We start from the raw sequence: 27749 nt of genomic DNA, 5'->3' as shown, positions 1-27749 counted from the left end.
CCCCTTTTTGTTCTTCATCTTTCCTGAAAGTACGTGCCATTCCAACAAGACCATCCTGGGGAAGGTGGGGGGAAAAGGTGGGTGGGTAGGACAGAGAGAGAGAGAGAGAGGGACGCTCCTTTCTCCTTCCTTGTGCTTTGTTTCCCCACCGATCCATTTGCTCTGAATGTGACCTACCTGTAAGTTTTCTTCCTCTTCCCTTGAACTCTGGAGGCGGGGAGGGGAGAGGGAGGGGGAAGAAGAAGAGGAGGAGGAGGAGAGGGGGCTGGCTTATTTCAAAACGCTTCCCCATCTTGCCTATACCTCCAGTGCACCATAATCCCCCTCTGTCTCTTCGCTCTTGGCAGGGAGGAGGGGTTAGGAGCTGCCACCAGAAGCTAGAAATGGTGAACAAACTTTTATTTTAATCGTAGAACTTTTTCTCTCTCTTCTCCCCCACCCCACCCTGTGTGTTTCCTTTCCTTTCTTCCCCATCTCATTGCCTGGGATAGTATCTCACCACCCCACCAAAAGCTTGTTGTTTTCAGACAACTCCCCCCACCCCAAACCCTTGTTACCGAGTGTGTTACCTGCAGGAAAGGGAAGATAAGGTAAATTTGAAGAGGCAGGAGGGCATGGCTCCTCTGCTCAAGCATTTAGAGCTCATATATTATGTTTTATATTTATTATTGTTATTTAAAGCCATGTATTCAAACATCAGTTGGATGGCAGCTTCGCCTGTTGAAATGTAAGCGTTATGTATACTAAGTGTCTTAGGAATTTGATCTGCAGTTTGCAGAGTGGGGGAAGAAGACAGAAAAGTGTATATCTTATTTATTTATTTATTTATTTAAAAAAAGAGGGGGATGAGGTGAAGGGAAGTGGTTTAGGAGACAAGAAATGAAGCTGCCTGTTTTCCAGTAAGTAATGGAGAAATTCCAGGAGCTGGGTCTAAATATACTTGGCGATCGATACAGAAATGGCTCATTGTGAATAATTTAACTGCTTGGTGTAGCGAGAGTTTTGAAACTAAAGGCAAAAGGGAGCTGGGGACTGGGAGGAAAAATTGAAACTCTTCTTTTGCCATTATTTCCACACACACACCCTTCATTTTAAAGTTTCCTCTTAAAATGATACGGCGATGACGACCAAGCTTTTCATTTCATTTCATTTTTAATCAAGTCTTGAGCTAGTGGGGGAGTCATCTAATACAGTGACTTAGGTTTCTGGAAAGTAATAGCTTGCTCTCTGCTAGTAAAAGTGCTTCAAGAAACTTTTTTGAGATTACTACAGTGTAGAGCATGCGGTCTGAAAGTATTTTGGAAGGGGCTCCCGGGGGTTGGCTAGAATAGATAAGTGAGAATGAACTGGACCCTGTGTAAAATAGTTGCTGCAACTCTGCTTTTAAAAAGTATGGACTCACCTACTTGTTCTGAAGACACCATGGAACAACTGCGGTGGCAGGAAACCTTGCGGTGCCGGCATCCCACAAGGCGTTCAGCTCAGTATCCCAAAGTTCTCACTTGGCAGTTAAGCCCCCCTGAGTTCAGTCACACTTACTAGCAAGTACACTGTGGACTACTGCAGATTAGGAGGCTGTTTACTGATAAAGCATTGACATCTTCGTTGACACAAACAGGACTCTTCTTTAGAAACAGGGGAACTGTGTCTGTTTCCCTCCCACTTTCCTTCCGCACAGGTTTGTTTCTGGCGTTTAAGGTTTTCTACCTTTGCTGCTCAAACACTGATTAAATTGATAGCAGCAGCAGCAGCAGCAGCAGCAGAAAATGGGCAAATGGCTTAGGAGCCCAGATGTTTAATAAGTGACAGCGCGAGGGCAACTTTGACAGTGTACTTTTTGCCTTGCAGCACTGCACTTTGACTATGGAAGCAGAGGCTACTGATGGATACATGCCATGTAAGTATTGCTTTTATTTTATTTCGTGCCTTTTGCTGCTTAGGGGCCACAATGTTCTCTGTCTTCTTATTGAATTCATTATTTTAAGACAGCATGGGTTGTTGGGTGACTCTTAATACTAAATACAATAGGCACTTCAGTGTAACTGCATATATGCTTTGGATCCGTGCATTGAAGGGAAGCAGGGTGGACTGTAACTTTTTCATGTTTGTACTCCGTATGTTTTTAATGCTCCCCTGCGGGACGACATGTTCTGCTTTTAAAATTATACATACTATGCAAAGTCAAGTAACTGAGTATGATATGAAAAGGGGTGTGCGTACAGAGTGATATACCTGTCCCAGAGCAGCAAATAGGAAGTCCTAATATATATTGCCGCAGAAAATGACCCTTCCTAAGCTGTGGAAGAATCTAATCATGCTGGGAACTGAGCTTTCAAATATAATCTCCCCTCCCCTTCGCAAGCACATGTTCTTACTTGAACAGAAATGTCAATTTTCCTCTGTGAAACTGACAGAAGTTTTTCTTCTATGGAATAGGTGACAATGAACTTTCGCCCGAAAGGGAGCACTCCAATATGGCAATTGACCTCACCTCAAGCACACCCAATGGGCAGCATACCTCACCAAGTCACATGACAAGCAGTAAGTCACCTTTCATACAGCTTTTGCCTAGCAGGTTTATCAATCTTGTTCGATCTACAAATGCAAGAAGAGAGGACAGGACAGATTTGTTGTAGTTCATGCTAATGTCTTGTCTAAATCTGAGCTTGATTGCCAGTCTGAGGTATCCCAGGATAGCTTGGAGGGGGCTAGTACTTCTCTGAGCCAGGTAGGAAAAACCTAGGCTTTGCTAGAAATTGTTGTGGTTTCTTTTGTGAGCGAAACCGTTTTTAGGCATGATTCCAAACCAAAGGCAAAATGAAGACAAAGAGTCAAAAATATTATAAAGCTATATTCAGTGAGCTGAATGACTGAAGGCTTGACAAACCCCCAACCCTATACTCTGTGGCTGTTCTGTCTTCCTCTCGCTGCCTCTGAATTGGTATTAGTTGTAATAGCTTTCTAATTGTTGAACCACTTTAAACTTTCAAACTTAGACTCAGGCTTCATACACACCATGCCTTTAAAGCACATTGGGAGCACATTTCCCTCTGCCCTCAAAGAATTCTGGGTGCTGTAGTTTATTAGGAGCTGCTGGGAATTGTACTTCTTTGAGGGGTAAACTACAGTGCCCATAATTCTTTGAGGGAAATAATGTGTTTCAAAACCGCTTTGAGTTTGCGAACATTCTATACCTTTAGAGTATTAAATATCCACTGGATGTAATTGCATGAGATATTTTTTTTTAACGGATTGTGGGTTGCTCTTCATGTTGATTGGAATGTCTTAATGCACCTCTAAAACTGAGAAACTTGAATTTACAACTTTGTTTTCCATCTGCCCACTCTTACTGTGCATTTGCTTGGGGATTCCTGCAAAGTGGATTTTTATTTTTTTGCAAATAACGCTCGGCTAGAAAGGTGAAGCTTTAAGAATGAACTTCTTGTAATAATAAAGTATGATCTTCATATCACCCCTGGCTGAGAGGAAGGTGTTGCACTCAGGCTTTTCTCCTGTCCTCCGGGAGGTTATGAGTAAAACACAGGTTTTTACGAGCCTTTTAAATTGAGAGTTACTATGAAATATCCAATTATTATATATAGTTGCAAAAGAATATGATTGCTAGTACTCTGAACTGAACTTTATATGGTAGCTTCTCATAATTCAGACATTTAGACAATACCAAACCTGTGGAATTGGGGTTCAGATGTGCATTTTATTGAGCTATGAAACTTTACTGCTCACTTCCTTCATTTTCTTTATTTCTTTTTTTTATCAACGATGAGAAAGAAAACTCCTGTTTTGTTATGTCGACAGGAATGCTTGCCCAAATTAGGCTGCAGTTCAGTGAGCACTTACTTGGGAGTAAGCTTCACTGAACTCAGTGAGACTATCTTCTGAGTAGGCATGCAGAAGAGTACACTTTTAATTGTTGGGTGAAAATGAACATATTGAAATCAAGCAGTTGCTCTTTCTTAGAATGTTATCATCTAAATCCAGCTGTTACCCCATGTTAACCCAAACCAGCAAGTACAATGCACAATTTTGTCTAGATTTAAAATAGATGGCTGTTCCAGGATGGTGGATGGGAATATATCTTTGTGCCTCTGACTTGCCCTGTGAATACAGACCCAATTCTGTTGCCAAGCAGCAGGACTTTTGCCTGAATACAGAGGTCTTGGGGTTTGAACCTCAAAGCAGTTTATTCTTAGACCTTCACTAAAACCTTCCACTGTTCCCAGGCACCCCAGCCACCTGCACCAGAGATCCCGTTGACAGTGTGGGACATGCAGAGGGTGCTGTACGCACAGCGGCAGCACAGATCTTTTGAATTCCCACTTCTGCATTTTCACTACCATTGGCACGAGGGTCTCGGTTTATGAGGCAGGGGAAAGGCCAGGGGATGGAGTTCAGGAGGGGCCATTGAAGTGGAGCATACCTGAGTTGTTGCCTCCTGTGATCAGGAGATAGAAAGGGCCACCAGTTTCTAAAGCTCTGAGCATTTGTAACTTCTTCAGGTTTATCAACAGCAATTTCTGTCCATGGATTGGGGTTCTGATGAAAGAAGCATATTTGTGTGTGTGTGTATTGGTGTGTGTCTATGTGCACACATGCACAGGTACACCAGTCCTTCTCTGTGGGAGTGGATAGCCCCAAAATGTGTGGGCAGGGCTTACTATGTGGTTTTAATTAAATCTCCTGTCATTTATTTTATGAAATATCTTTAGATGAGGTGCTTGGTTGGTACATTGAAATACATTTTGAGTCAAGTTTTTAAGCAGCGGTGACAGAACAGTTCCTGTATATTTTGCAAAAAAGAAAAAAATGGGTTGAACCTATGGACTTTGTTACTTGTTTTTGGTAGGACCTATGAACAGAAGAGCTTCCTTATTGTGAGATAGTTGATCCATCTAGATCAATATTGTCTTCTGGCAACAGCTCTCCACATCCTCTGGCCAGGGGACTTTCCTAGACCTGTTACCTGGAGGGTGTCGAGAATTGAACTGGGACTTCACACCTGCAGGATATGTGCTCTATTCCTGTTCAGTAGAAATGTAATTGCAACCAAGTTATGACTGGGGTTCTCTACAGGGTTTACTGTGGGTACTTTCTTTCTCCCATTGTTGTTTCAATAGTTCTTCTGCATTTTCTTTGGAGAAGATGCCCTGGATAGCTCAGGTGGTTAGAGTGTGGTGCTGATAACACCAAGGTTGCAATTCAATCCCCATATGGGACAGATGCATATTCCTGCATTGCAGGGGGTTGGACTAGATCAGGCATCCCCAAACTTCGGCCGTTCAGATGTTTTGACCTACAATTCCCATCATTCCTGACCACTGGTCCTGTTAGCTAGGGATCTCGGGAGTTGTAGGCCAAAACATCTGGAGGGCCGCAGTTTGGGGATGCCTGGACTAGATGATCCTCAGAGCTCCTTCCAACTCTACAATTCTGTGAATCTATGTTAAAACCAGCTAGGTGGCAGAGCTTGCATGTCCCTAAAAATCTGTTCCATCTGAAGCAAGGTCTCCACAGAAACCTCCAGAGAGTCCTTCAAGGACTCCACAGAAACCTCCAGAGAGTGGCTTCTTTGCTGCTGCTATTTTTGTTTTCTCAACTTCATATTTAGAAATGAATGGTTTCAAATTCTATCCTACTTTCTCTCCAAAATATGTTTAAAACTAAATATAATGGCATGTAAAACTGTCAAGACACTAGAAGACAGGATGCATGCTGAGTGCATTCTGATGCTTGATGTACGCACACTGTGTCGCTGGCAGGACTGGACGATATGTGGTTTTCAACATTGTGATATATCTCCAGCTAAACATCACAATATATCGATTTATCACGATGTCTGAAATAAGGATGGAGCTATGTGGAAGCACTGGCTGGCTTCACAGTTTTTCTTGCATCATGTTTTTTGCTTAGCGCGCACACACACACACACACACTATCAGGCCAAAAATTATGAAACTGAGATCACGATATGGACTTCAAACTGGATTTGGATTATATATCTGTATATTTGCCCAGCCCTAGTTTCTGGAATCTGGACCTAGGCAACAGCCAATGGAGTGCTGTAGTTGTGGGGTTAAAACTTTCTGAGACATTCATATTCGGGTCATTAGGCTCACCTGGTATGGATGGGTTTATGGATTTGGGCTGTTTACTATGCAGCATTTCACACACTTGAAGGCAACAGAAACTTCTTTGTGCTTGTTGCGTTTCTGACCTGTGTTGGCAACTTAGTCCTATGCTAAAAGGCTGTATCATGCTGCTATGTTGCATCAATACAAGAGTTGCCAAACATTTTGGACTGAACGGTGGCGGCTGATTTGAATTTTGAGAGAGTGCTGGGGGCACCAGTCACAAAATGGCTGCCATGGTAGGTGTGTTAGCATAACAGTCATAATGAAGCTTTGCCCGTGATTATATTTCCATATGAGAAAAGTTCTAACCTCTTGAATTTCTGCATCAAGGAGAGAGGAATACAGCAACTCCTTAGGAATCCAGAGATCCCTATTGGCTGGTGTCCAAATAAATCACTCATCAATCACCCTGGGAGCAGCCTGGCTTGCTCATTTCACATAAATCACTTAGGAAGGTACCTGCACATTTTGCTTCATGACTTTCTTTCCAGGAGGGCTGGAGACTTCCTTTGGGGAGGGGGGAAATGAAATGAAAGTTCAGAGTCTGGGAGCCCTACTTGGGGTCCTGCCCTAATGAGTGTGGGACTGATAGCTTAATTTTTTCGATTTAATAGAAGATTAAATGATATATAGAGCTGTTTTTGCGTATCTAACGCCCACTCCCACCCCGAAATCAACAGTATTAATTCTAGGTAGCCGTGTTGGTCTGCCATAGTCAAAACAAAATATAAAATCAAAAAATCCTTCCAGTAGCACCTTAGAGAACAACTAAGTTTGTTCTTGGTATGAGCTTTCGTGTGCATGCGCACTTCTTCAGATAAGTGTGCATGCACACGAAAGCTCATACCGAGAACAAACTTAGTTGGTCTCTAAGGTGCTACTGGAAGGCTTTTTTGATTTTTTGATTTTATATTTTGTTTTTAGTATTGATTCTGTTACTCTTCTGGGATTTATTCCTCCAAAGAATGACAGAAGCTTTTCCACTGTGGCTTTCCTGAACAGATCAATTTGGGACTACACCCCTTGCCTTAGTCTGGCTGTATTTGTATCCAGTTGAAACAAGGAAGAAGCCCATAACAGGCAATTTTCTTGGCTTTTTCGTGTACCGTAAACAGTGTGTGTACCAGACAGGAGAGAGAAACAACTGCTTTCGAAACAAGCCAATCTCACCCAACTCTAGTAAAATTACATGCTTGGGAGAGAGGGTTTTTTCCCTTCGTATTTATTAGCCTGTGGCAATTCCAGGTGAGTAAGACTTGGCTAAACTACTAATGATTTCAGGTTTGCTTCCAAAAGGTTGCAGGTCAAATATTTTTGGCACATGTTGCATAGATGTCAGTTTCATCTTTTCATTACCACATCTATAATTACATATAGCATACATAGATTATAGATGAAGCCAAGAGCTCCTCTTTTATAAAGAGAGCAGCACGAGACTGTGCCTGCTAACTAACAATATTATATATACAGTGCAATATGTGTCTCTTGAGAGAGAAAGAGAAAAATACTGTGTATTCTTGGTGGATGATCAATTTGAATACAGTCTTGAAAATTTTATAAGTGAGTGCTGAGAAACTAATTTAAGTAGTGAATAGGCACTTTTGTCCAGCTTCAAGCCCTCTTGGCAGTGTGAGCCACTGTGATGTTGCAAAAGGGTTTGGGGGCACATTCTCTGCTTCTGAGGGGAACCAGCCATGCTCAAACATGAAGATTTGGCACTCTCCTGTTTGCATGGCAGGTGTCCTAGGCAGCTGCCTAGCCTGCCTGTGTAATTGAGCTCTCCTTGCCCTAGACCAGGAATAGGCAAACTTGGCTCTCCAGATATTTTGGGGACTACAACTCCCAACATCCCTAGCTAACAGGACCAGTGGTCAGGGATGATGAGAATTGTAGTCTCAAAACATCTGGAGGGCCAAGTTTGCCTATACCTGCCCTAGACCCATACTGCTATCCCAGAAGGAGAAAAGCTACTGTCTTTTGTCCTGTACCCAAGGTGAAGGGCAGGTGAAACTGTTGCTCACCCATGTGATTTATCTATTTAAGAGAATTCTAGGCTGCCTTTTAAAATTTTTTACAATGGTACCTCGGGTTACATACACTTCAGGTTACATACTCTGATAACCAAGAAATAACACTTCAGGTTAAGAACTTTGCTTCAGGATGAGAACAGAAATTGTGCTCTGGCGGCGCAGCGACAACGGGAGGTCCCATTAGATAAAGTGGTGCTTCAGGTTAAGAACAGTTTTAGGCTAAGAACGGACCTCCGGAACGAATTAAGTACGTAACCAGAGGTTTTTGTTGTTCAGTCGTTCAGTCGTGTCCGACTCTTCGTGACCCCATGGACCAGAGCATGCCAGGCACCCCTATCCTCCACTGCCTCCCGCAGTTTGGCCAAACTCATGCCAGTTGCTTCGAGAACACTGTCCAACCATCTCCTCCTCTGTCGTCCCCTTCTCCTTGTGCCCACCATCTTTCCCAACATCAGGGTCTTTTCCAGGGAGTCTTCTCTTCTCATAAGGTGGCCAAAGTATTGGAGCCTCAACTTCAGGATCTGTCCTTCCAGTGAGCACTCAGGGCTGATTTCTTTAAGGATGGATATGTTTGATCTTCTTGCAGTCCATGGGACTCTCAAGAGTCTCCTCCAGCACCATAATTCAAAAGCATCAATTCTTCGGCGATCAGCCTTCTTTATGGTCCAGCTCTCACTTCCATACATTACTACTGGGAAAACCATAGCTTTAACTATATGGACCTTTGTTGGCAAAGTGATGTCTCTGCTTTTTAAGATGCTGTCTAGGTTAGTCATTTCTTTTCTCCCAAGAAGCAGGTGTATTTTAATTTCGTGACTGCTGTCACCATCTGCAGTGATCATGGAACCCAAGAAAGTAAAATCTCTCATTGCCTCCATTTCTTCCCCTTCTATTTGCCAGGAGGTGATGGGACCAGTGGCCATGATCTTAGTTTTTTTGATGTTGAGCTTCAGACCATATTTTGCGCTCTCCTCTTTCACCCTCATTAAAAGGTTCTTTAATTCCTCCTCACCTTCTGCCATCGAGGTTGTGTCATCAGCATATCTGAGGTTGTTGATATTTCTTCCGGCAATCTTAATTCCGGCTTGGGATTCATCCAGTCTAGCCTTTCGCATGATGAATTCTGCATATAAGTTAAATAAGCAGAGGTACCACTGTAGTATTAAGATGTAGAAAGGACAACGGCATTAGTAAGTTGCAATACAATAACTCTGAATGTACTTAAGGGGGAAAACACAAACCAAACCCCAGTCACTGGAATGGTGAGAACAAAGCAGCGAGGGAGTCATAAGGCACTGAACAAAAAGGTGGAACGTTGTCTTGTTAAGCAGGGTCGGGTGTAGCAGGGCATGGTTTGGGCCGATCAGACAAACAAAGTCATATGTCATAGGTTGCCAAATGAAGTCATACTTCACAGGGATAAGTGGTTTCATATGTTGTTTGTTCATAGCCTTCAAGTGGCAGCAAATTCCATTGGTTTAGCAGTCCCCTTCGGATCCTTAAGATGATGGGTCAATTTTTCAGAAACAACAAAGCTTCCCGGCAGTTAATGGTAACAACAGAAACATGCTTCCATCCCTGTGTTACTGTCAGTCTAGTTGCAACTAAAAGGAAAAATACCAAAGGTAATTTTGCAGAGGGAGGTTGGTGTTAATTCCTGAGAAAAGTGCGAGAAGAAACCATTTGAGGTCTGGGACCAGTGAATGCTGATTCCAATTTCCTTAAGAATTTGTGCCCAGAAAGTAGCCACAAGGAGAGTGCCTGTTACACAACTTCAGGAAGTAGGTGTAAGGCTGTAACACGCTCCAAGAGAAGGGATTATTAAAACTTTTGAATGGTAGTAGTCCCTCACTTTCTGCCATTCATCCATCCATTAAGACTTCCAGTGGTGCACTGTAGAAGATTCACCATATTGACTGAGCTGCTTTGCAATGTTATGTCCTATTCCCTCCCCCACCCCCTAGTTGCACCAACAAGCTATTTTTTTATTTGGGGTGATTTTGGATGCTTTTGTTTATATTCTGTGTGCTTAGTGTATGCAACAAGCTTGTGCTTTTTCAGCTTCCAAAGAGAGAAATCTATTTGCACAGCAAGTCTGATCCTGCTGTGAAGTTGGCATGGGTTGACATTAGATGGGCAGTAGATCCACAAAACCCCATTAAAACATTAAAAAAAAAACACAGATACAATGTTGTATTTGGCCATCTAATTCTTACTGTTCTGGTTTTGGAAAATAGCGTTGTTCCCAGGTGACAAGGTTTTAGAAATACAAGTCACAAGTATATAGTCACTTGTCCTATTTTCCTCAGAAAGAAATCACAGATGTTGTCAAAATACTTAAAACAATTTTTTTTTACTGATAATTATTTTTAAAACACATAAAGTTTATTTTTGACAGACTCTATCTTAGTTCACTCTCACCAGGTAACAGTGATGTTATCTCGGTGGCACCCAATATGGTACTTTACACGCAAATCCACAGATAGATGTACATTTCTCGAACTGCGCCCTTGGAAGCAACTAAACTGGCAGGGTGGTGGAGAGGATGGTTGTAACACAATGACAGATATTCCTGAATGAGACTGATCCACTACAATCTGTGTTCCAATCAGGTTTTGGAACTGAATTAGCCACGGGCACCTTGATGGATGACCTTTATTGTGAGAGAAACAGGGGTGGTGTGACTCTGTTACTTCTGCTCAATCGCTCTGTGGCTTTCAGTACCGTGGTTTTCTTTTGGACGGATTCTGTGGGGTGGATGTCAGAGGCACTGTATTACAGCGGTTTCATTCCGTTTTGGCAACTGCAACCTTGGTTTAAGGAGCCATTTGGTGCCTAGCTCAGGAGGTTTGGGTCAATGTTTCTTAAGCTTAGAGCCAACAAGATTGTTCACCCTCCCTCATGCTGTGTTGTAAATGATGACTGTATTTTATAATGGGAAAGAGTGTTTTCCCAGGTCAGATTAGTTTGTGACTAAAGTTTTGTAGCTTGTGACTTGTCTTCGTGATTTTGGGTCAGTTGATGCTCTTTGCTTTGCTGTAACCGTTATCAGGTGTACCAGTTCCCTTCTTGGTGCATTGGCCTAGTTCTCATTGAGGCGCTGAGCCTGGATCTGGGCTGTACCACTCCAAACTGCAGGTGGAGATTCACGTGACTGAATGGTCCTCCACATCAAAATCCCCAGTGCACAGAAAACTTAGTGCCCCTTAACATACTGTTTTCCCATGTGCAGGGAATGTTTTGGAATGGAAGAGAGTGTGGTCATGGGAGCTTCCACCTGCCGTCTAAAGTGGTACAGTCCAGACACAAGCTCACCACTTCAGTGGCCTCAACTGTGCCATTTCATCTGTTTTCATCTGGGGTCCTGCCTTTTTGAAACATGTTGGCTTTAAACAGATTTCATCCATTCCAACTTTGGAAAAATAATTAAATATCTAAATCCTGACTTGGCTGTTAGTTAACTGCACAATAATATAACAAAGCTATTTTTATTTGGTGCGTACTGTGGGTCTTAACAGCCATGATCCATTTTTCCCCCCAATCTATTGCCCATCTTTGCTATTTTATTTGTCACTTTGTTTAATATCGACAACTTTAATTGGTTGTAAATGTCTGTTTCCAAACTTTAATTAGTTATAAGCTATGTTTGCATGTGTACTGTGAATCCTCTGTTTTATTGCAAAACATATTGGAAAGTGTTGATTGAATGATTAAAATGCCAGGGTACCGTTAGATTTTGTGTGAACTATAAAATATCTATAATGGAATAAGTATTTTGCAAGGTTGTTGTGATCAATTTGGACAAAATCTCTCTCTCTCTCTCTCTCTCTCTCTCTCTCTCTCTCTATATATATATATCTCAAAATGTTTTTTCTAGAACTGAGCTGAAGTGTTCAGTTCTGATTTCTGAAAAAAAAAATGGCGATGAAAGCAAAGGTGTGGGGACTGGAGGATAGAAGAGTGAAAAACCCCAAAACCGTTAGAGGGTGGGTGTGGGAAGATGTAGCTTAAGTCTATGTGGTGGCAGTGGTTTTAAAATTTTGTTCTTCAAATCTAGAAGCTCTGTCACCCCATCGAAGCAGCAAAACTGTAACCCGCAGCCCAGCAGACTTGCCATTTTCCTTGTGCTTCTATCAGTGACACAACTTCAGGCTGTAGCATCATTCCAGTGACATTCTTTAATGGGGAAACAGAAATGATAGCACAGTGCGACTGCCACGCTTCGTTCACATGTAAGCCTGAGCCAAATCATAGGTTTGCTCCTGGTAGCTGGAGTTTTGGTAGAATGAAGCGGCTGTGATTTTTCCTCCTGGTGCCAGTGTGCTTGCTCATTCATGCTAAACCATAGTTTCGCTCACCCATACCTGCAGAGTACACAGGGCCCTGACTCCAGCTCTGCAGGTAGGCTTCACATCCAAAGGGGAAAGGCACTTGCAATAATTGAGAACCATTCAGATCTTAACTCCCATCAGGCAACACCTCTGGCAGAACCGTAGCGGTGCCTCTACTCCGAATGGTTGAAACTCAGAATCATGCTGTTCCAGAGGGAATTTCATTGCCATTTAACAGCAGTTTAAAGATTCCAGCGCAGGATTTTGAAAACAGAGAAGAGGAAATACTTGGTGGGGCGGGGGGAGGATGAAGAACTGTGAATTAAAGTGTCATTCTGGACCACCATCTATCTACTTTCTAACTTCTGAGAGCCAGCAGGTTGCTTTACAGATGCTACATTGCTGTTTTCTGATGGCTTTCTCCATATGGCAAAACACATGCAGTGGCTCTCCACTGTTGATTTTCTTTATGCTACTTGTTTGTGTGTGTTTTGCAGGAGTGTGGCAAAAATGACCTTATTTTGCATTGTGAGTCCCTGTGCTGGAAGGCCACTTCCGCATCAGCTGGAGGTGGATTTGCGGGCGTCAAGACCCGATCATGCGCGTAGGGGCTGAACGCAGCCCCTGCACGATTGGTAGATTATTCCCCGTGCCTCCCGCAGGCCGACCAATCTGGTTGGCCTGGGGGTGTGTGTGTCTTAGTCCCTTTAAACTAGCGACGGGCGGGAAGCTCGCCCTTTTCGTCCCGCTTCCCCCAGCTGGTTAGGTTCGCCCGCCCACCCGCCCTTAGATTTAGCTTCGACCTTGCTGTGGACTTCAGTTGGTCGCCTTGGTTGGCCGGGGGGCCTGGTAGGACTTTTTCCCAATTGGGCTAGCCAAATGGGTTTTTTCACCTACCTCGTAGCAATCGTCACAACTCTTGGTTTGGCGGTTAGGCATTGGAAAATTTCCATATGAAGTGGGGAGGGGAGATTGCGTCATCAACTGCCCCTCAGATGAAGGGTATTCTGTTAAAGGATTCCGGGGGCGTGGCCCTGTCCGAAGCCCGGGGAGCTGAGGGCCTAAGGCATGCCCCTAATGGTGATCACAGGGGGAATCCTGGGCGATGTTCATCACTGGGGTTCCTTACTGGTGGTTAACCCTTCACTGACTTCCAACACACGGGTTGGGGTCGGATATAGCTGATAGGGCCCAATGCCTAAGCCAATACCGCTCAACATCCGTAACCAATAAAGTTGTGGCCTTTACGCCCATTAAAATTTGCATAACATGTCTGTGTCATTAATTCCTCGGGGAGTGGAGGGACATTGCCACGCAACTGCTCACCTTTTGGAGTCAACTGGCACATGGAACATTTTGGAGAAGCTTCTATGTGATTGCTGTAATCTGGCCATTGGCTATCAACTTTCACGAGATAATCCTTGCATGCTTTCCAGCAATTCTCCTGCAGAAACAAAGAATAAAGGTTTGGGGCTCCCTCCACTTTTTTTAAAAAATAAAAATGCTGAAATTTAACATTTCTTTAAACTGAGCTAGGCCGTGGTCCAAAATAGCACAGTTGCAACTGGTAGCAGGTCTCCAGGGTCAGTCCTTCCCAGCTGTGGCACCTGAGATCCTGCAACTGGAGTGTGGGCCTTTTGCATGCAAAACCACCTTCAGGGCTCTACCTCTGAGCTCTGGGCCTTCCCTGCAGAAGGGAATAGGTTCCATTCTTGGGTGGTGATCCTGCGAATATGCAAAGTATACAGAGCCCTCGGAAGGCTTTTATACGTGCCAGTTACATAGTTGTTAGACCACTCTGCCCTCTTGCTGAAGGTTACGATGAGGGTGGAGTTGAATCATTGGTTAATCTGCGGCAGAACTATTATATTCACATTAATGGCTTTTTGGGGAAGATTGCTTTGTAATAAAGCACAACCTGTCACACCCTCTCCTCCCGCATGTGTGCATAACAGTCATCCTGTCAGTTTCTCCCACACCCTCTTCAATCACTTGGAGGAATACCAGGTGGCTTGCTGTTCATTCAGCTTTTTAAACAGCTTCCTTTGGCACCTTAGGCAGCCATGTTTGTTTCTCACACATCTGCCCTGAGACCAGAAGTGAGCCATGCTATGGGAGGGGGGGGGAAGTGCCTGAAGCAAAGAAATATAGCGAGGGTAGGGGCATTATTCAGCCTTCCTCACCTGCAGGCACAATGTAATTGGCAAACGCAGCCTCTTCATTGTCTCAGCATGTGAATAATCAGACATCAACCACCTCAAGCTTGGACTGCTTCCCGATGGGTGGCTCCTAGCGCTGCCCAGTCAGTACTCTAAGCGATAAGTGTATTTTCTGCAATATTTGGAGTCTTGCACTTTTAAAATGTGCAAATACTGCTACGTTCTGTCCACACCAGTGGCGACGTGGCACACATTCACTATGACCCTTGTGGTTGGTGCCATTTCAGTACAGTCGTGCCTCTTGTTACGAATGCTTCAGGATGCGTGCAACATGGGTTACGTACGCGCAAAACCCGGAAATAACGGAATGCGTTACTTCCGGGTTCGGCGGTTCGCGCATGCGCAGACGCGTCAAATGACACCATGCTCAGAAGCGCCGAATCGCATCGCGCACATGTGCAGACGCGGCACTTCAGGTTACGCACGTCACGGGTTACGAACGTCCCGTTCGTAACCAGAGGTACCACTGTACCTTGTTTGTTTTTGGCACTCAGGTGTTCTGTGATATGTGTGTGCGTGGGAGAGACCTCTGACATTTCCTCCTCTTTTCCCAGCCTGTAAGACTTTGGTGCTTGCAAGATAACCTGCACACTGTTGATTTTTACAAAATGGCTTTAAATTTCCTGCCCACTCCCATTGGTCTCCAAAGGGCAAGGCGTCTCATTTAGTCAACATACAGTTATCTGCAACTGGCTTCCTTGGAGGATCGTTTCACCAGACATGACTCATCCAATTGGCATATGACATGATTCCACTTAATTTGCATACTGTAATTGTACAGCATTGTTGTAAAACTTGTTTGAGACTATTTCTTCCCTCACACCATAAGTTTGTCAAATTTCATTACTGGGTGTAATGCTTGTTAAATACAGCTTACTAGTAATAGATGTGAAATTATATAGTATGTGTATACACACACACACACACACACACACGAATAAATGCTTGCCTGTTTCTCACTAGGGCATGCATGCTTTAAGGTTCTGCCATTGAGCATGCAGTCCTGATTACAGTGGGAAATCGAATTAATTAATTAATCAACAATATTAAGACAGTTTTTCCTTTCTATTTTTTAAAAAATGTTTTTATTGAACTATTTTCATGGATGACAAAAGTACATATAGCACCTCTGTATTCAGTTCATAGAGTTTTCTACAGGTCAGTTGCATTTGGTGTGAGACATTAGCACAGTTTTTCTTCTTAGCAGTATATCTTCGTTAGTCTCACCACCTGCCCTCCTATATCCTGTCTTCATGTAAAAAAAAAAAAGGAGGAAAGGCTTAAACCGTGCTGCAAATATGACTTGCTCTGTGGATAATAACTGTACTTCTGTTCTTTGAACATGAACTTAAAACTCCTAAATGTAGGCTGTAATCCTAAGCACATGGGAGTAGGGTTGGCCCTAGGATTTCACCGGGGGGAGGGGGGCAGGGGAGTTCAGACACACTACTCTTACGTGAGATCTCCTAACCTGGAACAACATGAAAAGAGAATTCCCATGGGCTGCATCTGTTCTTATTGTATACCGTGTGCAAGGCAGAAATAGTGATGCCTCTACCTGTTGACTGCCCAACCTTGCCATCCTCTGGAGCCAGCACTGCCAGGAAGTGAGGTCTCATTGAAATCCGCAGGGTTACTTCTGCGTAGACATGCATATGATTGCACTGCACAACTGTAGTTAACTGCATTTAATAAGGGCTTGCATCCTAGTAAGTATGCTGTGCTTGGGATTGCAGCCTAAGTCTCGTTTAAAGTAATGGACTTCTGAGTAAATAGCGAATAAATAGAATAAATAGAATTGGGCTATAAATCTACTTCTTAAAAATCCAGAGCAGTTGTCCATCAAACGATTAAAATGGCCAAAGGCTATGCAGTGGCAAGGTACTGCTGCAGTTGGGGTTTGCCACTTTAAAACAACAACAACATGGGTATGTACTTGAATGATATTGTGAGATGCTCTCAGCTTCAAATTATTAAAAAAGAAAGAAAAGAAAAAGATAAAGTGCCAGCAAAATGGGGGTGAACAAGTATCAAAGTGATAGTAAAAGGTAAAGGGACCCCTGACCATTAGGTCCAGTCGCGGACGACTCTGGGGTTGCGGCGCTCATCTTGCTTTATTGGTTGAGGGAGCCGGCGTACAGCTTCCGGGTCATGTGGCCAGCATGACTAAGCCGCTTCTGGCGAACCAGAGCAGCGCACAGAAACGCTGTTTACCTTCCCGCCGGAGTGGTACCTATTTATCTACTTGCACTTTTTGGCGTGCTTTCGAACTGCTAGGTTGGCAGGAGCTGGGACCGAGCAACAGGAGCTCACCCCGTCGCGGGGATTTGAACTGCCGACCTTCCGATCGGCAAGCCCTAATGTGCTCCAATTGGGTGCCCATGCCTTCATGCAGCTAGCTTTCACAGTGCATGTACAACTATACAGATGCAATGTTTGACGTGGATAAAATGGAATGTTCCCAGTGGGAAAAACCTTATGGTCTGGTGGTTCCTCCAGTAGAAGTGCTACATTGAGAATGTCCCTCCAACAGAAGGGCTACCTAAGAAAGATACTCAGACCCCTGCAACAACCTTCCATTTATTGGAGTGGGGGGGTGGAGAGATGATAAGACGTAGTTGCAAAAATAAAAATTATAGTGCAGTTGTGAAAGATGTAATTAGGAGGGGTGTTCACCAACCACAAGATTCCGTTTAGATCCAGATTCAGCGCTTTGTAAAACAACTTGCCTCAGTGCAGGTGCTTCGTAGATTGCACTGTCTGCCCAAATCTGCTCTGTTTCCTCTCCCCGCCTTCACTACTGGGAAATCATAAAACATCTATAATCGTTTTCCTTTCAACAGAAATTGGCGAATTTGCAAGCATTGTGGCCCCTGCAGATTGGATAAAACATGCCAAATTACAGGCAAATACGGCCTGGGCTTTTGTACTGGACCTTTTTAAATTCTGATTTTTTAAATTTTAAAAGTGAAAAGTCTCTAAATTCTTGTTTGGGGCAGAACTGGATAAAATTTGCAGACATTCTGATAGCATGAATCCTGGCAAATTTAAAATAGGCACCTGCAATGGTTTTCCAACAAGGGCAGCTATTATATTTGCTGGAATCCGCTCACTTTCCCCTCTTTCTGTACTGAGTGGCTGGGGAGACCCGGCCAGATGGGCGGGGTATAAATAATAAATTATTATTATTATTATTATTATTATTATTATTATTATTATTATTATTATTATTACTGGAAAGTGGAAAAAATGACTATAACTCCCTCCCCCACACCTTTGCTTGAAGTGGATAAAATTGCATACAAACTAGCCCCTGCAAAGTAGATAACTCTTGCCAAATCACAAATAGGTACAGGAGCTTTTGTGCCAGGCAGCTATAAAAAGTCATATTTTCCAAAATGAATTATGGTAGTCTCTTAACTTTTTAAATCACAGCTGTCAGTCATAATGGAGCCCTTTCACTGACCTCTCTCCATTTTGCCATCTTCCTTAAACTTAGAGCAGACACATGTTTTGCTGTTGCAAAATTCTTCCCACGCCCAGGTGCCCCTCCCCTCCCCTCTCCAGATCCTGGTGTTTTCCTTAAGCTAGAGACGAAAGTTTGATTTTGCAAAGCTTCTAGTTTTCCCTGCAACACCATGGCTTTAAAACATAAGCTTAAAGACATAATTTCATGTATATTTCTCTGCAGGCCAGGCCAGGTTAGGATCTTGGATAAGGACTATGGTACTGGCTCAGGACCAATTTAGTGGTCCTGCAGCTGATGTAGAAAAATACAGGTTGTCTCAACAATACCTTGGGGAAACTGCCAGAGCAGTAGGTGTAATCTGTAGTACAGTATCCTGGGCTAAGATAATATAGATAGAAACCTCACTTCCTGAGTGCTGCATTTGGCTAGTACTGTAAAAGGGTTTCAACCTGTTGGAGCTGCCTTTGGGAAGGTCCCTTACATTGTTCCAGATCTCCCAATGAATCTGTGATCCAGTGTTGGAGTCTGGTAGCAGAGGAGTCCCTCCTAGGGTTCAGGGGATGGAATTTGAGCTCTGGTGCCAGCAGATTGACACTGGAAGGACTAGAGGTTGGATCTCTCTTAACCTTGGAGGTATTGTTGTTGAATTGACCCGGTTTATACTTTTCAGGCTGAAACATGGACCATAACACAGTTATCCTTTAGTTTTTGCACTTCTCTGAATTTTGTGATTCAGTTCTCTGCTCAAAAAGCACCAGGATGCGTATTTTAGGTAACAAGGCATACAAAATATGTACTTTGTAAAAATAAAATATAAAAAACATTTTTTGTGCATTAAAAAACCACAGGCTGACGTGGAACAATATGCAACAGACGTATGAATGAAAACGCGTGAAATGTAATGCAGAGTGAGAAGAAACTAACCCCTAATGTGGTCAGACGCATATAGTCTTTTACAGCCTAATTGTTATTATTAAAATTTTATAAAGTTGCTAGCATTTTTTGACCAGATATTTCTGTGTAGGTTATTTATTGTTATTGCTATTAATTAAATATCTGTACTGCCTTTCTGTCCAAATGAGCCCAGCGCAGCAGCAAAAAAAAAAAAAAAACAAGCGGTAAAACAATACAACTAAAATAAATTTACAAACATTTTAAAACATTAAGAACAATTGAAAACATGTGTTCAGAACATGTATAGAAATATGTGTACAGAAATTTCTGTATAGTTGTTAATTCCCCCCCCCCCATTTTTTATTGATTTTTAGCATAACACAAACAAAAACACTACATACAATAAAAACAATATAACCAAACAAAAATACATATTTAAACCTATCTAATCTTCTATATAACATTGTAGGTTGACTTCCTCTCATCCTCTCCGGCTGCTTTCCTTGTAAATCATCTTTAGTAATTTCCTTACCTTTTTCTATTCTAGATTAAAACTCTAATCATCTTGTCTCATTTTAATTACCTTATCATTACTTCCTCTATTACTAAACCTAATCTAACTTCTATATCTGTAGCCTACCTATTTCCACCTGTCTGCATTATATAGTTGTTAAAAGATAGACGGCCCTCGGCTGCAGGCGCAGAATCTAAGAGACAGGGTGTAAAGGAAGAATCAGTAGGGAGGGAAGAGAAAAGCAAGACTTGGATAGCTGCTCCATTACTGGCCGATGGAAAGAGCCTGGAAGGCAAGGTCTCCCTGCGCCATGATGGTCTTTCTCAGAGGCAAGGAGTGCAGGCTTATGGTGGCCCTTGGTCTCCTGGACACTAGCTGAAGCCCTAAACTTGAGGTTCGGTCACCTGATATCATCATGGCATCAGGAGATTGGCAGGAAGGTATGCCACCCCCACCCCCCCATGTCAAAGTGGCCCTCCATGAGGTCACTTGTTTCTGTTGAAATTTTTAATCTGAAAAACCCAAGCAATGTGATCTTTCCAGTGGAGGGCACAAACCTACTAGTAAATATATATATATTTTAAAGCACCATATGATGTTTCTGTTTCTGCAAATATTGGATTTTTCTCTCAGTGCCCTGTGTCTGTTTTCATCTGGATTTAACTATGCTTTGTAACTGTGAAGATATATTTAGGGATATGCAAGTAGTTGCTGCAGAATGGCTTGATGGCCACAAAATAGAACTTTGGATGGATGTAGAGCTTCTTCATGAGGCCCTCTGTAGTCATAGTGTTTTCTTCTAATATTCGTCTCATTCCCCACATTTCTTCTGCTATTACTGCATCAAGACTCTTTGACAGTTTCTGCAAAAGTTTTAATGCTGACATAAATTTATAAACAGTCGCACGCACTGAGCAATTTTAAAATATACATTTTTATATTTTGTGTATCGGTTGTGTAATTTATGGTGTATGTGTGGTATCTGGGTTGCAGGGCATGTATGTTCGTCCCAATTGTGATTAGTCTGGCGTCGGGGTGTTTACATCAGATTTCCTCAGTACACCTTTGATAAGGAAGACTGCCTGCTGTGGAGATTGCCTAACTGGAATACTAATGTCAACACTAATAAATATCTACTGAACAGAATTTGTGTGGGAGTAATAATTCAGTAATAAAATAGGTCAAATTAATTTTACTGCTTAAGGGGTTCTCTTACAATAACTATTTTGTAACGCTATCTTTGACAGCTTGCTCGGTGTTACAGAGTAGGTAGAGCTGGCATAATGTGATATATTTCCAGTTGTAAATGAGCTGTTATAGCAAGGTGCCTATTGGTTGATGGTTCAAAAAATGCCTTTCCGCTTTTTGTAGGGTCCCAGGGGCTCTTGGTATTTTATTTCCTGCCATTTTGTAAGGAGGCACAAGATATAGAAAGTCAAGTCAAGCGAAAAGTTACCGAATAATGCTGAGAATCTGAGAAAATGAGCAGTGCAGTCAACTAACGGCACAATCTAGAACATGTCCACTCAGAAATGAGTACAGTGAGCTGAGATATGACTGTCATAGTGTAGGCAATTTCTCTCATGGTTGAGTAACAACAGCGAAGACACACACAGTCTTCCAGAGTCACTTGAGCCTTAGCATTGCTTTCCCCCCCTGGAAGTTAAGCCCCACCTGGTCTATAGTCTCTCTTGGAAGTCACTACTAACCTACTTGTTTGGATCCGTCATGTGCTAATCTTTAGCATTTTGTTGAGTGATTACTTGGACACATTCTGCAGTGATAGAAGAAGTAAAACAGTGAGGATAACTAAATAAAATAAAAAAATTCCTTCCAGTAGCACCTTAGAGACCAACTAAGTTTGTTCTTGGTATGAGCTTTCATGTGCATGCACACTTCTTCAGATAACTATTATCCTTCCTCCACTGTGCTTTAAACTTCTTTGGCATCTAATTATCTCTTTCCTGCGGACTTCTCGTTTCTGAGGTACTTAGACTTTTTATTATTTATTTATTTATTATTATTATCTTCCAGTTCCTTCTCCATCTGCCTTGAATAGAATTTAACTTGCTAGAATTTCTGGCTCTTCCTATTTCCCCTTTTGTTGTGGGAAATTTCTTCCTTTTAAAAGTACCCCACGTCTAGCCTTCTGCCTTGGTGCAAGACTTGTGAATTTTTGCATTATTCCCGTGGGATTTACAGAAGTATGTTTTGACGGGAAGTTACATTTAGAGTTAGGGATTGTCATAATAATAATATTTATAATTTGTACCCCGCCCATCTGGCTGGATTTCCCCGGCCACTCTGGGCAGCTTCCAACATATATTAAAATATAATACAAAGTCAAAGATTAAAAACTTCCCTAAACAGGGCTGCCTTCAGGTATTTTCTAAATGTCTGGTAGTTGTTTATCTCTCTGACCCCTGATGGGAGGGCGTTCCACAGGGCGGGCGCCACTACCGAGAAGGCCCTCTGCCTGGTTCCCTGTAGCTTTGCTTCTCGCAGTGAGGGAACCGCCAGAAGGCCCTTGGCGCTGGATCTCAGTGTCCGGGCTGAATGATGGGGGTGGAGACGCTCCTTCAGGTATACAGGACCGAGGCCGTTTAGGGCTTTAAAGGTCAGCACCAACACTTTGAATTGTGCTCGGAAACGTACTGGGAGCCAATGTAGATCTCTCAGGACCGGTGTTATGTGGTCCCGGCGGCCACTCCCAGTCACCAGTCTAGCTGCCGCATTCTGGATTAATTGTAGTTTCTGGGTCACCTTCAAAGGTAGCCCCACGTAGAGCGCATTGCAGTAGTCCAAGCGGGAGATAACCAGAGCATGCACCACTCTGGTGAGACAGTCTACGGGCAGGTGGGGTCTTAGCCTGCGTACCAGATGGAGCTGGTAGACAGCTGCCCTGGACGCAGAATTACCGGTAACCTGTGCTTCCATGGACAGCTGTGAGCCCAAAATGACTCCCAGGCTACGCACCTGGTCCTTCAGGGGCACAGTTACCCCATCCAGGACCAGGGAGTCAAAAATGTGTGTTTGGGTGCTATTAGAAAAAATACCTTTTGTCACCCACAAAAAAAAACAAGCAGAAGCCACAGGTGACCTTCTGTGTAGGAGATGTTCTGCAACCAAACACCCCTGATTGCAGAGGCAAACTTGCAGTCTTCACGTAATTGTACTTAGGAGTGTAAAGACCACTTGTACAAGTCAAGTTCGTGAGAGAGCAAAGAAATAAAAAATACAAATTGTTCCAGTGCATAGTTTAGTTGCTGAAGACATTTTGAACCTGCTCTTCATTGTTTTCTGATTCCAGGGCAGGTTACAACTCAAATCATGACATCTAAATGCAGATAAAGTACATCATAAAGATTTCATTTCTTTACAAACCCTACCCCAAAGGGGTGTTCAGCCCCTTTCCAGCAGGATGAGTAGAGATCAGAGCAGTCTTAAATTGCCAAGGTCTGCTCCCTCATGGTATCTGAAGAAGTGTGCATGCACACGAAAGCTCATACCAAGAACAAACTTAGTTGGTCTCTAAGGTGCTACTGGAAGGAATTTTTTATTTTATTTTGTTTTGACTATGGCAGACCAACACGGCTACCTACCTGTAACTCCCTCATGATTGTTCAGCTATATCCCAGTGACCTCATTCTCCACTCCCCTTAGGGAACCGAAAGGAGTGTCCTTCAAGTAAGGGAGGTTGGGGTGGCAGAGCAAATTTACCATTGCTAAAGGTGAAGCACCAATGTCTCAATGTCATAATGGCCAATCACATATAGTTATGTACTGATGTCATTAAAGGTAATGAAGCTCATGAGAATGAGGTCACAGGTTCCTGTATTGGGATCAGATATTCTCAGAAAATATAACCATTTGTAAGCCCTTCTTAACCATCCTTGAAAAATTAACAAAAGGAGTTCCCATTGATTGTAGCATTTTGCAAAACTGCCTCCTGTCCTGAATTTGGTTTTGTGCCAGTCAGGAAAGATACCCTTTTTTACATCTAAATCTTGAACTAAACAATTGAACCTTGAGGGTTTTTGTTGCTGTTAATTTGAAACTGTAACCCTTGGGCATTATTACTGTAATAAGGACCATTAATTGTGAATGTTCTGATGATGAAGATAAACAGTCCCCATCTTGCAGCATCCACAAAAGGGGCCTTTCCTAAGGTTTTGCAGAACAAAAGTGTAATAATTTATTCAGTTAAAAACTAGGTAGTGAATAGAGTTTAAATGTATAGCCCTATTGATTCAGGTGAAGGCATCTAATCTCAACGTCATATTCTCTGGACCTAAAGAGAATCACACTTTGGTCCTATCCAAAGCTATAGGCTTTTGTCTCTCTCTCTCTCTCTCTCTCTCTCTCTCTCTCTCTGTGTGTGTGTGTGTGTGTGTGTGTGTGTGTTGTTACAGTCTATTGTAAAGCTACCTTGGGGATAATTTGATTGAAAAATGGAATATTAATCTTCTAAACGTTGTTTCCCGCACTGGCCTGCCATATATTTCTTGAAAGCCCTCAAGGAAAGGAGGGCAAGGCTAGAACTCAAAAGTGTTTTGCCCACCAGAAATTGGGAATTCAGAGATAGACTACCTCTGAATCCAGAGGTTTCATTTAGTTGCCATGTATTCAACATGAATTTGTCTTTTCTCAGTACAGAACAATCTAAGCAAGTGGCCATCACCATTGTGTGTGACAGCAGATTCCAAAAGTTAATTATGCACAGTGTGACAAACTAATATCTTTTTCTGTCTTGAATCTCCTCCTGGTTAATTTCATCGGCTAAGCACTACTCAGTTCTGTATTATGAGAAAAGAAGAAAAGTGCCTTTTTTCTCACCTGACATAATTGGTTGACACCCCTAATTTTAATGGTTAAATGCCCTTTAAATGCCTTGATTGTATAGACCGTAATTAAAAATGTGTTAACTGTTTTCATGCATGTGTTACATTTTTCTGTGCTTGCTGTCTTATATGAGAACAGTAGAGGTGAGTGAAGATACTGGAAACCAGAGTTAAAGCCTGGCTGTAACTTTTGTTCTTTTTTAAGCAAAAAAACCCCCAGAAGCAGCTCTTGCAGCGGGTGTCACTAGATGGCAAAGACATGCTTGCCCTATTTAATGGGTGATTATGAGTTCACATAATCACCTTCCTAAAATTTTCAACCGGGTGCCTTCCTTATGCAACCTTCTTGCAAAGATGTGTGTTTCAGCTTTTTACCTATAAGAATAGCATATATTTTAAATGTGTTGCTGTAATGTGGTTGGGACAGGAGAAATAGAAACGCAGCCATTTCCCGGCAGATAGTAATAAGATTCCCCCCCCCCCTTCCCTCAGGATGCTCAGTGCGCTGAGAGAGGTTTGTAATTATTATCCCAAGATTGATGCTTTTGGCGGGAGTGTAAATTTTGTCCAGTAGTAATCCATTAAGAAATCAATAATCACCCTACCCTGAAATGCAGTTTGTTTTCCTGCTTGTGTATGAACACCAAGGGTTTGCCCCACCCCCCTTCTTCTAAGTCAGTGTCTTGGACTTTGTCAGAGAAGTGATGAATACAAGAATGGTCAGCTGAACTTAAATAATTCTGAAACCTATTTAGTTTCTAGTTTTCAGCCTTGTAGTTCTGCAGCGATTGTTCTAGAAGAGGGATGAAGAACTGGACCACAACTCTCACCACCCCAGACCATTGTGGCTGGGGCTAAGGGGAGTTGGACTCGCCCAACTTCGGGGGGGCCATGGAGTCCCCAGCTCTGAGAGACTGGGATTGCAAGTTCTCCCTCCGCTTGGGCCTCTCCCGAATCGCACCCACCCCCTTCCTACCCCTTGATCTGCCACCTTGCTGTAGCACAACAAATCCCACCAGGGTTCACAATAGCCAAGAATAATTACTGGCGATACTGTAATTAATCAGAGATCTATTGATCAATGCTATGCGATGAACTAGAGGCAAAATGATTTTTTTTTAAAGAGAAGTTTGAAAAATATTTTCAGATGAGCTTTTATTAAAGCATATCACATTCAGTCAATATTTAAAAAAACAACAACCAAGAATAAAGCCCCCAGAGCACACCAGACATTCTTAATTTCCAGTGTCAAGTTTGCTTTCATTTTAGCAATTACACAGTGAACTCTCTGTAAGATGCTTGCACCAGCAGGTTAGAGCTCAGACCCATAATAGAAGGAATAATAATATTTGACGTTTATGTAACACATTTCAGGTGTTCAAAGTGATTTATATCTCAGTTGCAGTGTTTGGAGCTTTTAAAATATTATCTGTAAGCTGCTTTGAGTCTGGGAAAAATGTGGGATGAAGATGATGATGATGATGATTAATAATAACGGTAATAATAATAATAATATGCCCCATAGAAAAAGATCTCTGTGATTCTCAGGATTGCTCTCTGTAATTCCATTTGCACATTACAGTGCTGACTCAGCAGGGAGCATGGCATGTTGCCCTATGGATAAGAGCAGAGTAAGAAATTGGGTAAAACAGACCCTGGTAAAGTAGGCCAATTTCTAAGGCGTTTGTAATTTTTCCAGGATTCCTGTACTGCGACTAGTGAAGGTTTTTATACCTGTCAAGGTTTTCATACACGACTCCCAGAGCCATTCTTTGTAGTCCTGTGGCTGTATATATCAGAACATTATTCAGTTTTCTAAATAATTTCCCATTAAACAATAGGTAACTGTTTCTTTATCTATTGACCCTGTGCAGAGGAAAGTTTGTATTGGGCAGCTAACTGGGCACTCTGAAATGAATCAAGAGATGCTTGATCTCAAACTAAAGTTCTGTGCATGCATTCATTTGGGGGTAGATAGGACTCTGGGGGTGGGAAGAGGGGCCAGAACGATGCCAGTGATTAAGCGTCCATGTGTTCAAGTTTCCATTGGCACATTTGGGCTGTGATCCATACCTGTCGCAATTGAGGGTATGGGTCTTTATGAATGGAGCCCCCCTCTGCAAATGGCATTTTTAACACAGGCAGGCTTGAGCAAAGGGGCCAGCAAGAACAATCCTGATCTTCTCCCCCAGCATGTTAATTTCCACATGAAATGGATGCACAGAACTCACACGGTCTCCGATTAACAAGGAAACCCCTTGGAAAAGCACCCCATAAACAGTAAACAGCATAGATGCCCAGTGGCCAGAACCTCAACCTGGTGGCTTGGACTGCAACTCCCATGACTCCTGATCATTGGCCCCTACATGGGGCTCTGGAAGTTGGTCCAGCACCATCTGGAAAGGACCAGGCCTGTTGCTCGGTGGTAAAGCGTTCTGCTTTGCATGCAGGAGGTTTCAGGTTCAATCCTTGGCCTTTCTCAGTAGGGCTGCTTCCTATGTCCCTATCACCTGGATTAAAAATGGAGGGAAAGAAATAAAACCAGCCATATGATGGGCTTATTCCTCCCTCCTTAAATTTTCTGATTGCTCATCACATGCACACATCCATACGTCTGCTTTGCTCTGGTTTATGCAGCGGCTAAGATTTCTGAAATAATCAGTTTAGTTTTCAGCTGCTGATTAGTGTGTTCCTTTAACCAAACCAAGAAGCGGCTCTCAGAATGGAAACAACTAATTAAACCACCACATAATAGGGGGGCGTGTCAGCTGAAAGCTACAGATCTTCAGGGGCTTCTTATTCTAGGCCACACTGGTTTTAAAGATTGTTGTGTCAGCATTTGTGCCTCTGTGTTTAATTCTTCATTTCCCTCCCACATCTCAAAATGCCTTTCAACAGTTAATCGCAAACCTACACAATAAGCATGAAGTGAATAGCAATGGTCCTTAAACAGTCATGGATGTTTCGTTAGTGCCAGTCTGATTATGAAGCAGGGTGACATGATCCGGAGCATCCCTTGTGCTTGATCCGGAAGTTGCAGTTAGTGCAGGCCATGTCAGCATATAACTCCTGTGCTCGGAGATCTGCACCGGATGCTGATTTTCTACCAGGACAAGTTTGAAGTGTTACTATTAGCATAAGCCCTTAACAACTCAGGACCAGTTTACCTATGAGATCACTTTATCCCACATGTGCCCACTCTGACCACCTTGATCTGCAGAATTGGCACTATTGCAGGTGCCACATAATACCTGCTCTTCTTTGTAAGAATTAGTGTGGCAGCGCCTGCACTTTGGAACTCC

At 42.8% G+C, this 27749-nt stretch overlaps 1 protein-coding gene across 7 annotated transcripts in view; it reads left to right on the top strand.

Annotated features, from left to right (window-relative positions):
* Positions 1 to 27749, top strand: part of IKZF2 (IKAROS family zinc finger 2) — a 117661-nt gene that overhangs the window by 996 nt on the left and 88916 nt on the right. For 5 of the 7 annotated variants that reach the window (XM_033171006.1, XM_033170998.1, XM_033170970.1 and 2 more), the window contains exons 2-3: positions 1849 to 1897; positions 2437 to 2541. In XM_033171006.1, the coding sequence (XP_033026897.1) occupies positions 1864 to 1897; positions 2437 to 2541 (139 nt within the window). In that variant the 5' untranslated portion in view covers positions 1849 to 1863. Of the gene's footprint in view, positions 1 to 104; positions 180 to 455; positions 591 to 1848; positions 1898 to 2436; positions 2542 to 27749 lie in introns of those variants that run through there. The other 2 variants (XM_033170954.1, XM_033170962.1) reach the window with 2 other exon arrangements.

The sequence above is a fragment of the Lacerta agilis genome, chromosome 1 (assembly GCF_009819535.1).
Source record: "Lacerta agilis isolate rLacAgi1 chromosome 1, rLacAgi1.pri, whole genome shotgun sequence".
Lineage (NCBI taxonomy): Eukaryota > Metazoa > Chordata > Lepidosauria > Squamata > Lacertidae > Lacerta > Lacerta agilis.
Note: the sequence above shows the minus strand (reverse complement) of the source record. Positions and strands in the feature narration are given on the sequence as shown.